At 44.9% G+C, this 13,165-nt stretch overlaps 1 protein-coding gene across 4 annotated transcripts in view; it reads right to left on the reverse strand.

Moving 5' to 3' along the window:
- The window catches only part of MED27 (mediator complex subunit 27), a 216,232-nt gene that overhangs the window by 27,816 nt on the left and 175,251 nt on the right, over positions 1 to 13,165 (reverse strand). For 2 of the 4 annotated variants that reach the window (XM_033194590.1, XM_033194585.1), the window contains exon 5: positions 5,534 to 5,641. The exons of the other annotated variants lie outside the window; for them this stretch is intronic. In XM_033194590.1, the coding sequence (XP_033050481.1) occupies positions 5,534 to 5,641 (108 nt within the window). The remainder of the gene's footprint in view (positions 1 to 5,533; positions 5,642 to 13,165) is intronic. 4 annotated transcript variants of the gene reach the window in all.

Here is a 13,165-nt window from a genome sequence, read left to right on the forward strand (position 1 = left end):
AATGCGAGGTGGGGAATGCGAGACCAAGTCTGTGTGCAGAGGCCCAGCTCTTCCCCTGGGAGGAAGAGACTGCCTTCTAGCTAGATGGCAGGCGGGATGCTGGGGCTGCACGCTCCCTAAGCTGTCACTTGCGCAGCTCTTCCGGGAGCACAGTTCTGCTTTGAGGCCTGCTGCTGTGACAACCACTGCCGCTAAAATTCATTTAACAGCACGTGAACATTTTGGCAGCTCATCAGAAAGTTATCAATTCTTTACTTCTTTTCAAAAAACAGTGGAATAGATTCAAAATTATCTAAATAAAACTCACAAGCCACACAAGGTTCCAACTTTTAGAACCTTTATTTAGTAGCTTCATCTTGCAAGGTGAATAGGTGATAGGCCTATCGGTTTGGGTAGAATGCTGTAAACCAGCTATGGTGACAGATCTCTCCATGGTGACCCATGTTTTCAAAACCATCAACTTCTATGTGGTCACCCTCTCAAATCCGCCCACCCTCCCCAGAGAATAAAAGAGTGAACAAGAGCCTCGCCCAAGAACGCAATGTTACAGGTCTATTATTCTTCAACTTTTCACTTTCAATCAGGACATGCATTTGTTACTAAAAAACTGCTGAAAGCACAATTTCAGGGCATCCTCTGCATACGAATTAAACTGGATTCCCCTTTCCCTGGCTTTCACCCTTCCCCCTAGAAGTAACAAGAGGCCATTTTTCTGAAGGTCGTCTGAACAATTTCAAAGGCTATAACAAATCAAAATGTTCCCTGCATCTGATATCAAACAGGGCTGATGCCAACACTTATTAGAGAAATCAGATTCAGCTCCCCACCCCCTCGACCCACATGCACACACACAGCCAACTTTGAAGTGGGAAGAATGCGGGGATCAGAAATTACCCTGGAGACAGCGCTGGCTGTCTTTGAAGGTTTCCTTTGATACCACCATTTCTTTTCCTCTCTTATGCTCGGAGGCTAAAAGCTGCCTTTTTTTATTGATATGGGGTAATTAATGAAGCTATAGCATTAACATAACCTAAATCCCCTAATAAGATAAATTCAACCGAGACACATATTTTTTCAGTTAAGTCTGACTGGTATAAAATCAGGACAATGGCCAGGTATTCATTTTCAAACCTGCCTTTTAACATGCTGAGTCATGGCTCTTGCTACTCCCTGATTACAATGAGTAAGTGGTTGGTAAGTCCGAAAGCATTTTTGTTTTATTAGAGGAATCAGGCTATTGGTCCTTGGTATCAAAAATATGCATTGCAGGTAAAGAGACAGGAGGCTAGGGTCATGGTTGTGGTTGTTACAGCAAAGTGATAGCCTTGCTGGGCTGGATTCTGATGGGGAAAAAACCTGCAAGGTCTGGAAATTAGGGGTGGTGCTGGGCCACTAGAGCAGCAATAAGGATCATGAAACTTTCGAATGTGCTGGCTGCTTCGGGCTGGGAGGACACAGACAACCGCAGAGGCAGAAGTTAAGCCCATAGGAGGCTTCCTGAGCCACACCCAGGCCTCTGTGGCTGTGCTCCAGGAGACTGCAGCAAAACACCCCCCTGCAGCCACCTAGGCACCAATTCAGCAAATGCAGGGCTGCGTCCCAGGAGCAGCGACGTCTCCAGCAACAACGTGCTCTTGCAGAACACATATCAGGCCCCAGTGGCTCCTTCCAGAAGCCACATTTCATTTGGGTTGTGCCAGACAATTCAACACGTTAATTGCACTAATGCCTAGATTGTATATAAATAAAGTACACAGAGTACTCAAAATAGAGCACTAATAATGTCTGCATGGTTTATTTTTATCATTTGTGAAGTGCTCTGAAAAAAAGGGGCTAATCAAATTGGCTAGGATGAGATTCTGGGTGGAGCAGTCATTTGAGAGCTTCTCTGCCAAATGTGGTCAGTGTGTCCTTAAAGTAACAAAGGGGCCTGGTTCTCTCAGTCTTGCAATTTCCAGTGTTAGGGTCTCTGCTTACTGCTTGGGCCAATGCATACAGTTGTAAAGGGGGACACAAGGCTTCCTGTCCCACCACACTTCTGATGTCAACCAGGGCCCCAAATGCACAGCCATTTTCCTTAGGAGGAAGAGAGAAGCTGGGCTAATCTCTCCTCAGGAAGGCCCGAGGTCTCCCTTTACTCGTGTGTCTGTTTTTATCCTTTGACTTATTTACGACTTCAATTCCTGGCGCTCCTTTTAGTCCCATTTCTCATTTTTGATTCTCCACTTTGCATTCCAGCTTGAGCATTTTCATATCCCAAGTAGGCTTTTTCATCATCTCCTCCCAGACAGGACTGGGCTCCTACCATGCTCCTGGCACAGAAGTGCACCCTAGGGACAAAGAGTCACACGATGGAGCCTGTGCCCTTGAGGAGCTCCTGGCAGATGCAGGATTGAGATCCAGGCCTGTGTGGCTGTGGGCAACTTTACCATTCCAGGTCTCAGTCTCTCCATGTGTAAACTGAGTCTAAGGGCAGCCCCTACATCATGACGCTGTGAGGAGGATTCCACAGTCACTGTGGGCAAAGTTCGCTTTGTGCAGCGCCTACCTGACCAATGTATGTTGGTACTGTTAGTATTTTTATTAATTGCAAGATGGACATGTAAATAATCATGATGCACTAATTCTAGTACTAGTAAAAGATTGTTCTGAATTCTATGGGTGTGTGGATAATGATGATTACTCTGTGCTGTAAGGAGAGGCAAACCAGGTCGGCCATCTCTAGAGCCCATGCTCATAAGCAAAGAGGCTCTTGGGAAAATGGAGACAGGATGGGAAGGAAGATGGCATTCAGCCAGTGTAAAGGGAAGAGTAAAACTTTGTCAGGTGGACTAGGAGGGATCCCAGGGCAAAAAGCACAGAATGTGTAAATATGTGAAAGAGTCTGGCATGTCCTGGGAGCTACAGGGAGTACATGAGGCTGGAGATAAGATGAGGTGTGTGTAGAGAATGATGCCAGATGAGGTCAGAAAGGAAGGCAGGGGCTACGCCATGAGGCATTTAGATGCCTTGCAGAGGAGCCTGGATTTTATTCTACAAGCCAGAGTTTTCAGAAGTATGTTCTACAAAATGGCAATGTCACAATATGTTCTAAGAATAAAGGAAGAAAAAAGAATTTGGTGGTCCAATAAGTTGGGAAAATATTGCATACTCTCTACTCCCTTAAGATATTCATAAGGCACATCAGCAAACTGGTTTCCACAGTAAAGAAACCCACTGAACTTTCTCTAACCCAGAGTTTCTCCAACTTGTTTGACCATGCATTGCTTTCTGCCTCACATCTATTAATATCCTACTTTCCTACTTTGGGGAGGGCTGCTTTGGGCAAGGGGGAGATGGCGAAAAGAAAGAGAATCATCCGCTCGCATGTGTATTTTAGGAAGACAGCTCTGGAAGCCAAGTGAAGGACAGACTGTGAGGGAAGCAAGACTGGAGACTAGAAGTGAGGCGGTGCGTGCATTCTTCAGTGCAGAGATAATGAGAACCGGAGAGGAGCGAGAGGGGTGGAGAGCGATGGGGGGCCCGGTTTGACAGTGACTTAAGAGGGAGAACTGCCAGTAATCACTGACAGCCTAGACCAGCGGGATGAAGGGAAGAAAGGTTTAACCAATTAGGTGTTGGTACTGTTAAACAAGATAAGGAAAAGAGGAGGGAAACTGAGTTTAGGGAGAGAGATGATGAGTTTTGTTTTGGACAGGCTAAACCTGAGGAACATGGGAAGAAGTCTGATCTAGAAACAAATCATGAGTGATCCTTGTGTGGGTGACATGGATGGGAATGGCCAAAGAGAATGCGCAGAGGGAGAAAAAATTCTGGGAAACTGGGAAGTCAAGGGTGAAGACAAGAAAGAAGGAAGTAACTGGGGCAGCTGAGGAGGGGCGATCAGAGGCATTTTGGAAGCACCATACCTATGAGACTCTATACTCCAAGACCATTGTTTTAAGTGTAGAATAAAAATAATACCAGTTATCATTTACTGAGTATCGACTAGATGGCAAAGTGCCAAGTGCTTTAAGTGTATTATTTCGCACACTTTCAGGAAGGGGCAATTAAATAGAATGTGAAAGTTACCATGCAAAGTAGGTAAATTTCCACTCCTCCTTACGATCTCAATTCAGAGCATGCTTCATTTGCACCCTCAGTTTGGTAACTCTAGTAGCACGGTCCTGATTATGACTCACCTTTCTACGTATTTGTTCTTCATCTCTCCAATTCGCTTCTAAGTCCTTGACAAGCAAGGGTTATGTTTTGTACCAGGCGTGACTATGAAGTTGTCAACTTTGAAAAAACCCAACAAGAATGGCATCTCAAAATGCCACTGCCCATGGTCTCTGCGAGGGTATACACTACCCTCAGTACTGCCTCTGCTGCTGACCGACAGTGTGGAACCTTCTGGAGCAGCTGTCAGAGTTGACAAATCAGACGCACAGACCATACCTGACTGATTACTCACTTTACACGCGTGCTCCAAAGACATTTGGTTTTTCCAAAAAGAAAAAGTAAATCTCCCTTCAGTGAATGATATGGTATCAATGAGGAAATTTACGAGAACTGGGCACAGTCCTTGGAGCAAGAGTAGCATCCCATGTAGACAACACTTGTGTGGAATGTGGAAATGCTGGGTTACTTGTTCAAAACACACATCTCATTATATCACGGGCCATGCTTCTTATGGAACGCCCTGCTATGTGCTAAGCCACAGTTACCACCTTTCTTTGAAGAACATTCTATTCTCATTATAATGTGGCTGTTGGGTGGTGAGTACCAGTATTCATGCTAACAAACTTTTACGTTTTAATGAGTCATGAGGGAAGGAAAGGCTCCCTATGGGGTGGGGAGACCAGGCTCCGCACTGAGAGTGGCCTGGCAGAGTGTGGGGCATCTCAGGCGGGGTGCTCATTACACTCCGGTGCAAACACAAATGAAGGCTGTCAGCTCCCATCAGCATCCTCTGACGCTCTCTGTGGAGTCATACGGAGACTGTGCAGTCAAAAGGAATTAGGGGTTCACACGGGTGAACTTTCCATGAAAGAAGTCACCCGTGGAAATAACACGTCTTTTTCAACAGCAGTATTCAATATATGCTGCTGTGCACAGCAACTTCCTAAGGGTGACTTGTTAGTTTTGTGGAAAAAGAGTGTCATCAGGTTGTGTCAAATGAACAGGAATTTTCCTCATGGTTCTAGGAAAAGCAAAATGCTGAACCCTGGGCTATTGAGGAGCTGTTTGACTTGGGGAAAAAAATCCATTTCCTCAGAAGACACATTTAATGAGGCAACTGGGGTCTAAGGTGATAAATTAGAAATTCAACTAAGGGCATCAGGCTTAGAGGAAAAAGCAGAAGCTTGATGAAAAATGCAAGCAGAGAGAACAAAATGTTTTTTCATAAAGTGTTCACCCTCACACTGACAAATCTGTTTGTTGATCATTTCCACTATGATTGCTAGTTTTTAATGTCATTCACCTGAGACTCGACTACATTTGTTCTGGGATACAGAAAATCAAGAAACACGCAAGACTCCAGAATGCTTACCTTGCCATCTTCGGTGTAGACATTCTCGTTATATCCCTTTACTATTGTTCGATCAATGAACAGGCTCCGCATGACGACGATCACTTTCAACACCTTTCCCAAGGTCACCTGTCAAACACATGTAAGCTGACACTTGAGCATGCAAATCACACAACGTTGGGCAGGAGTATGAGAAAAAATGACCACCTGGCTGATCCAGTGAGACTGGATTCACGGTGCTGGCCCTCTGGATCCTCCAGCACTGGAAAACGAACTCTCAGTAACAGCAAGTTCTTTCTGTAATCACTGAAAAATGTTTTGGGCCTCAACTTGTCTAACTTCCCTAAATTTATTTATATTTTTGGCTTACAAACTCTGAGGACAGGTTTTACATGTTTACTATCTGCTGGAAAAAGTAAAATCCTTCCCCTTCCCATTTTAAGATTTTCTTTTTCAAAGGCGAGGATCCTACAATTCTGGCAATTATAGGATTTAGTGAGCGTGCTGTTCCGTACTATGTCGTGGCCCTACGTAGACCTATGCAATATGTACAGAGTACAATATACAGAGCAAAGGCAGGTACCAAATGCCTCTTGGTTGAACTATCTATTTAAAGTAACTGGTAAAAGTGGAAAAGCAATACCAAATAAAGTCAGGAGGTAAAAGGAAAGTAGCTGAATTTTATCTCCAAAAAAGAAACATGATCCTGGAAATACATTGAAGTACTTTTACTCTCAGAACCTAAGCACATATTATACATTAAAAAAAAAAAATCCTAAAAAAAGTGCAGTTTCATGTATGCCAGGGTAAAAGGAACCTGCTGTGCTTGCTGGAATAGGCTCAGCACCAAGAATAGAAACAGCACCTTCCTTTCTTTAGGGACACTATGGTGTGGATATGGCTGTTTCCCCCTACCAAAACTCATGTTGAAATTTTATCCCCAGTGTGGTGTTGGGATAAACAATGAAGGAGCCTAGTCGGGGGTGTTCGGGTCAAGGAAGTGGATCCCTCAGAAATGGCTGGGTCCCTTCTCGAGGTACTGTGTCCCTGCTCTGGCGAGACTGGATCAGCTCCCTAGAGAGTGGGTTGTTATAAAGCCAGGACACCCTCGGGTTTTGTCCTTCACATGTGTTGCCTCCCCTTAGACCTTCCACCATGTTGTGATGTTTGTGATGCGGTGCAACACAAAAGCCCTCACCAGCCAGTGAAGGAGATATGGGCTTCACGCTTCTTATACTTCCAACCAGCACAACTGTGAGCTTAATCTCTTTTCTTATAAATTACCCAGCTTCGGGTATTCTATTATAGCAACAATAAACAATATACGGATGAAGACAAGGGGCTCACGTAACTCTTCTAAAACTTTGCTAAAGCTTTTCATTTTGTATATGAGACCCTGGACACAGACCCCAGCCCGGGACCCACCCGCCCATCGTCCGAGTTGCTCTGATGAGGCTTTGATGTCACAGAATTTGCTGAAGGAAAGGCCTGCTGAGCTGCACAAGGTAAGAGCCTTAGCCCCAGACAGCAATCCTGATCCTTCAACTCCAACCTGCCGTCAGTTTCTGGGGATGCCACCTCCAATCACCCCTTCCTCATGTCCCCGTTCCTTGCAGTTTCCAACTGATCGTCCCCAATAACAACCTTTCTCTTTCCTTGACTAGTCTTGGGTTATCAGTGAACACCTCCAACATTTGATTCCTTCAATAATTTCAAGTGTTAGGTTGATAGCTCTATTTCTGTATACTTTAAATAGTACTGAATGCAAACATGGTAAGAAAAAACATGTATTTACATTTAAGGGAATGCTAATAAAGGCATCCTATTTCTGCATAGCACTTTTAAATATTGTCACACCATGTAATGTTCAGTGGGTCTCTTTATTTTTTTATCATCCTATGTCCAATCAATGGGTCATTTTTTTGTGGAACTGAAAATCCCTATCTAAGGATGCCAATAAAACATGGAGGTAGGGTGAGTAACTCTGTCTTTAGTCAACATGGAGCCTATTGGAAGAAAGGGAGGGAGGGAGAGCAACTGAGTTACAGTTTGTGTGTGTGTGTGTGTGTGTGTGTGTGTTTTGAGACGAAGTCTCGCTCTTTCACCCAGGCTGGAGTGCAGTGGTGTGATCTCGGCTCACTGCAATGTTCATCTCCCAGGTTCAAGCGATTCTCCTGCTTCAGCCTTCCGAGTAGCTGGGATTACAGGCGAACACAACCATGTCTGGCTAATTTTTTTGTATTTTTAGTAGAGACGGGGTTTCACCATGTTGGCCAGGCTGGTCTTAAACTCCTGACCTCAAGTGATTCGTCTGCCTTGGCCTCCCAAAGTGCTAGGATTATAGGTGTGAGCCACCGCGCCCGGCCGAGTTTTGTAGTTACAGGCACTGAAATCAGTACCTTCTCACTAGGCTAAAGTGAATGTACGCCCAACACATTCTTCACAGGTCTCCTCTGGAAGGGCCACTGTTCGCAACTGCATGTTTTAACTTTCTTTGCTAATAAGCCTAGGTGACTAAGTAATTGTTTCCTGAAACACCAAAACCTGGCTGACATTAATTAAATGATAAATTGCCTTTGTAATTTAAGTTTCTTAAGATGGATTTTAGAAATACACACTAATAACACTAGAAATTTTATATTCAAATTTTTTTGTATTAGAAGTTAATTTTGATATTTTAAAGTGAATTAATACTTTAAAAAGTTAAAAATATAAATGTTTATTACGGAAAAATCTAAATGTAGAGAATAAAGGTTCTTCCTATCTTCTTGATAGTTGTTCCTGGTCTTGCGATAGAAACGTAATCACTATTAACATTTTGGGGTACTTCCTTTCAATCTTTTTATTATCAAAGGCTTATGCTTTTTGAATTTCTAACATTGTTATAATGAAACTATCTATGTATATTTTCTTTTTTTTTTTCTGAAACAGAGTCTCACTCTGTTGCCCAGGCTGGAGTGCAGTGGCGCCATCTCAGCTCACTGCAACTTCTGCCTCCTGGGTTCAAGCGATACTCCTGCCTCGGCCTCCTGAGTAGCTGGGATTACAGGCGTGTGCCACCACGCCCAGCTAATTTTTGTACTTTTAGTAGAGATGGGGTTTCACCATGTTGGCCAGGCTGGTTTTGAACTCCTGACCTCATGATCTGCCCTCCTTAGCCTCCCAAAGTGTTGGGATTACAGGTGCGAGCCACCATGCCCAGCCATGTATATTTTCAAATCAAATTTTCCCTTAAAACTATGACAAGTATTGTTCCATACTGCTATATAGTCTTCAAAATCAGTGTTGCATTGCTGCACGACATTCTATTGAGAGGATATCCTATAATTTCTTTAACCATTCTCTAATTGGTGGACATTCAGGTTGCTTCCAAGTTTCCCCTAATATAAATATGGCCGCAGTGTATACTTTTGTTCACCACATTTGGAATTATTTCCCTAGATTTGCAAAGTTGTAATTACTGTGGCAAACAATACAAATATTTTAAGGCTTTTGATATAATCTGCCAAACTGCTAACCACAAGGGTTATGCCAACCAGAAAGGTATGAACACACCTATTTCATTCTGCTCTTGTCAGCGATGGGCACTACTAAATCAAAACAAAACAAAGTAAAATCCAACAAACCCCTTCCCTGCCCAAAGTACCAACTTAATTGATTTTTAAAAACTTTTTATTATGGAAGATTTAAAAACATATACACGAGTAAATGAAATAGTACAAAGAACCCCATGAACCCATCCCAACTTCAACAATGACCAACTCCTGGCCAGTCTTGTCATCTCCACCTCCACCTCCACCTCCTTTTCCCTCCCTAAGTTACTCTTCTGAAACAAATAACAGCATGATACTACTTCATCTGTAAATATTTCAGTACATATTCCTTGAAGGGCTCCAAATGCACAAAAGCAGAACCACGACACCCGCATCTATAGTAATGCTCCAATATTATCAAGCATCCAGTTCAGTGTTCAGATTTCCAACAGCCTCGTAAATGCCACTTTATTACAAGTCTGCTCGTATCAGGATCCAAATATGGCCCACACAATGTGGCTGGCTGACATGTCTCATAAGTCTTTCCCAAACTAAAGAGATGCCCTCCCAACCCCGTGCCCCCATTTTATCTGTTGAAGAAACTGGGTTATCTCCTATGGAGTTTTCCACAGTTTGGATTTTGCTGATGGCATCCCAGTGGTATACTTTAACATGCTCCTCCTTCCTCTGTTTTGCCTGCAAATTGATAATAAGATGAGGTGCAGGTTTGATTTTTTTTTTTTTTTGCAAGATGACTTCTGGGGCTGTAGTAGTTTATGGATAGTCAGTATGAAAAGTCTTGCCCTGGCTTACTTTTAGGATCTTCTGAATCCATAAAGCTCTATAAAGTTTGTCAATTCTCATTTATTTATTTATTATTTTTGAGATGGAGTCTCACTGTCACCCAGGCTGGAGTGCAGTGGCGTGATCTTGGCTCACCGCAACCTCCACCTCCTGGGTTCAAGTGATTCTCCTGCCTCAGCCTCCCAAGTAGCTAGAACTACAGGCGCAAGCCACCATGCCCAGCTAACTTTTGTATTTTTTTAGGGTTTTGCCATGTTGACCAGGCTGGTCTCGAACCCCTGACCTCAGGTGATCCACTTGCCTCCGTCTCCCAAAGTGCTGGAATTACAGGCGTGAGCCACTGCACCCGGCCAATTCTTATTTTTTATAGAGCCAAAAAAGATCCTGGTGCTCGTCTAAGTTGAACAGGCATAGAATTATGGCCTGATGGATTTTTTTTTTTTTTTGAGACAGTCTCGCTGTCTCCCAGGCTGGAGTGCAGTGGCATCATCTTGTCTAGTGCAACCTCCGCCTTCCAGGTTCAAGCAATTTCTCCTGCCTCAGCCTCTCTAGTTGCTGGGATTACAGGCGTGTGCCACCATGCCTAGCTAATTTTCGTAGTTGTAGTAGAGACGGAGTTTCACTATGTTGGCCAGGTTGGTTTTGAACTTCTGACCTCAAATGATCCTCCCACCTCGGCCTCCCAAAGTGCTGGGATTACAGGCATGAGCCACTGCGCCTGGCCTGGATTTTTAACATGGTCATAATATACCCAATTTTGAAGCCTAACATTTTGAGGCTTTGGAATCAGGTCTCGGCTCTGCTGTTGGAAAGCTTGGCCTAGCTACCTACCTACTCTGAACATCTAAATGGAGATAATGGCATTCCCATCTCAGATGACTGTGAGGAGTCAGTGAGAGAATGCGCAGGTGAAGAGGACAGCACAGGGAGTGCTCAGTGGCACCTACTGTTACTTGGCCCAAACCCCTGTTTGGACTCCATGGAGGTGAAATGGTTTGAAGCCAGTTAACATCAAAGCTGGAACCAGAACTACTGCTGTAGCCAAGTCAGTGAACTGGCTGACCTGGCCCTTACATTAATTTCCCTTCCTGCTCTCACTCCTGGGGCTACAGGAAGCTGACAGGGCGTGACAGCTGTGCTGGACTTGAAGGATGAATAAGACTGTGGGGTCTGCTGAGTGACCACTGAGCAGAAAGTGCCTGCAAGCCTGAGGGTCAGGCAGCCAGACCTCCTGGCGGTGGCCATTTGTGTGCAGGTCAATTGCTCCTAGTCTCCAGCACTGGGCTTCAGGCCCTCATTCTCCACTTGCACGCAGTATGACCCAGGGCAACTCAGACAACCTCTGGTGCCTGTTTACTCAGCTGTGAAATGTGGTGGGACCTTTTGAGGAAACTGAAGGAGGCGAGACCATGTAAAACTTGGACCCAGAGGCGCGGTGCACAGCAAAGCTCAATGGCTGTTAGCATCCTTTCTCTTCGGAGTGTGGTGCGGCAGGAAGGGTAACATAACAGGAGCCCTCCTGGCTCTGCCATCGCGATGGAGCCTGGTGTGCGCTCTCCAGCAGTCCTCCCAGCCCTCACATCACTCTACGATGATTCTGATTCTCATGTATCTGGCATGTGCCAGTTTCTAACGTATCTGGATGCACCAGGTTGTAGTGACCTTGAACTTTTTGATAGACTGACAAGGCGATGCGGCACATACAGGCCAATGGGCATCTTTCCACAAACTAGCCAACGCTGGTCACAGTCAGCAGCAAAACGCCCACTGACGGGGCTACAGGTCGGCTCTTGGCAACTGCTATAGGATACCACTAATAAAAGCTAATGCCATCTGGTAATGAAGCGAGCTTGCTGTTGCCAAGGTAACACTTTTCTATACCAAGCAGCACATTTCCAAAGAGCTCGCTCACTACTCATGGGTAGAGAGTCAGGGGAGGCACTATGTTTCCTGTGCAGGCATCACGGTGCACTTGAAGAGGAAGCCCAGCCCGCCTCCCGTCTGGCCATCGCCTCCCCGAAGTGTATTTAGAAATGCTGCCCCTGCCTAGCCCCTGATCAGGTCAGCTGCACTCTGGGCAGCGGGGGGGTGAAACTGGTGGTCTTCTCTATCTGCTTTTCCAGCAATCGCCTGCCAAGCTGTATTCCATGAAGAGAATTTCTAGTCCACTGTGGCAAGGCAAGTCACAAGACAGGAAAGGAAAAGTGGGAGGAAAGTAGAAAAAGTATTTAGTTCAGCTCTGCCAACTGATGTCTAACGAAAACCTAACAAATCTGGTGGTGGAAATGATATCTCTACTGCCTGACCATGTGAGCTGAGAAGGTGAGAGGTCACTTAAAATGTTCTTCCCCTAGAACTCCTGTAGGGGAGCTTTGAAACTGAGCGGTATCTGTGTCTAGTATCAGGGGAGGTGAGCTGACCAAAAGCTTACCTGCACGAGGAACCTGGGGCCAGGTGGCATCCCCAACCTGGCAGAAAGCACGTGTGTGGGGGGTGAAGGGGGGTAGTTCAGGGGTTTGTCAGTTAGACAAATGGTGGCATGTCTAAGCCCTGCTTTGGGGAGGGGAGTGTGTTATTAAAATTAAAAAGAAGCCAACTATTTCTGTAAAACCATCCATGAATGTTATTTTCTGTATACAAAATAAAAGTCTGATATGTAAGTGCCCTTAAGGGGTCTGTTGTAATTTAAATGATGTTTTTCCAAGTATAGCAGAAAGAAAGAGGGAGAGGGAGAGAGAGGGAGGGAGAGAAAAAAAGGGAAAGAGAAGAGGAGGGAGGGAGAGAGAAGAGAGAGACACAGAGGGGGAGAGGGGAGACACAAGGAGAGAAGGGGAGAGAGAGGTGAGAGAGACAGGAAGAGATGGGGAGAGACAAGGAGGGACAGGAGAGATGAGGAGAGACAGGAGAGATGGGGAGAGAGAATGAGGGAGAAGGGGGAAGGAGGGGAGAGAAGGAGGAAGGGTGGAAAGGAGGGGCAGGCGGGCACTCCTAAAGGAGATTTAGGAAGTGTTTTCCTTCATACAATACTGAGAACCTTTCTCTTTGTATTAATTCCAAACAAAGAACAGGCTAAGGTGAGTGAGTGCAGTGAGCAGTGTCCTGCTGAAGAAATGTCTGTACTGTGTGCAACACTGGGCAAGGACACTGCTTCACAGAATCACAGAACTGCAGGGCTGGAAAGGATGTAAACAATTATTATCTCTAGCTCTCCCATTTCTAAAGAAGTAAACTGAGGCCTAGGGAGGTTAAGAAGTATCAAATACGGCTCCTACCTTAAAGAAGGTGACAAAACTGACATATGCCTGGAGTCACTGGA

This window comes from Trachypithecus francoisi, unplaced genomic scaffold (genome assembly GCF_009764315.1).
Source record: "Trachypithecus francoisi isolate TF-2019V2 unplaced genomic scaffold, Tfra_2.0 Contig01585, whole genome shotgun sequence".
Lineage (NCBI taxonomy): Eukaryota > Metazoa > Chordata > Mammalia > Primates > Cercopithecidae > Trachypithecus > Trachypithecus francoisi.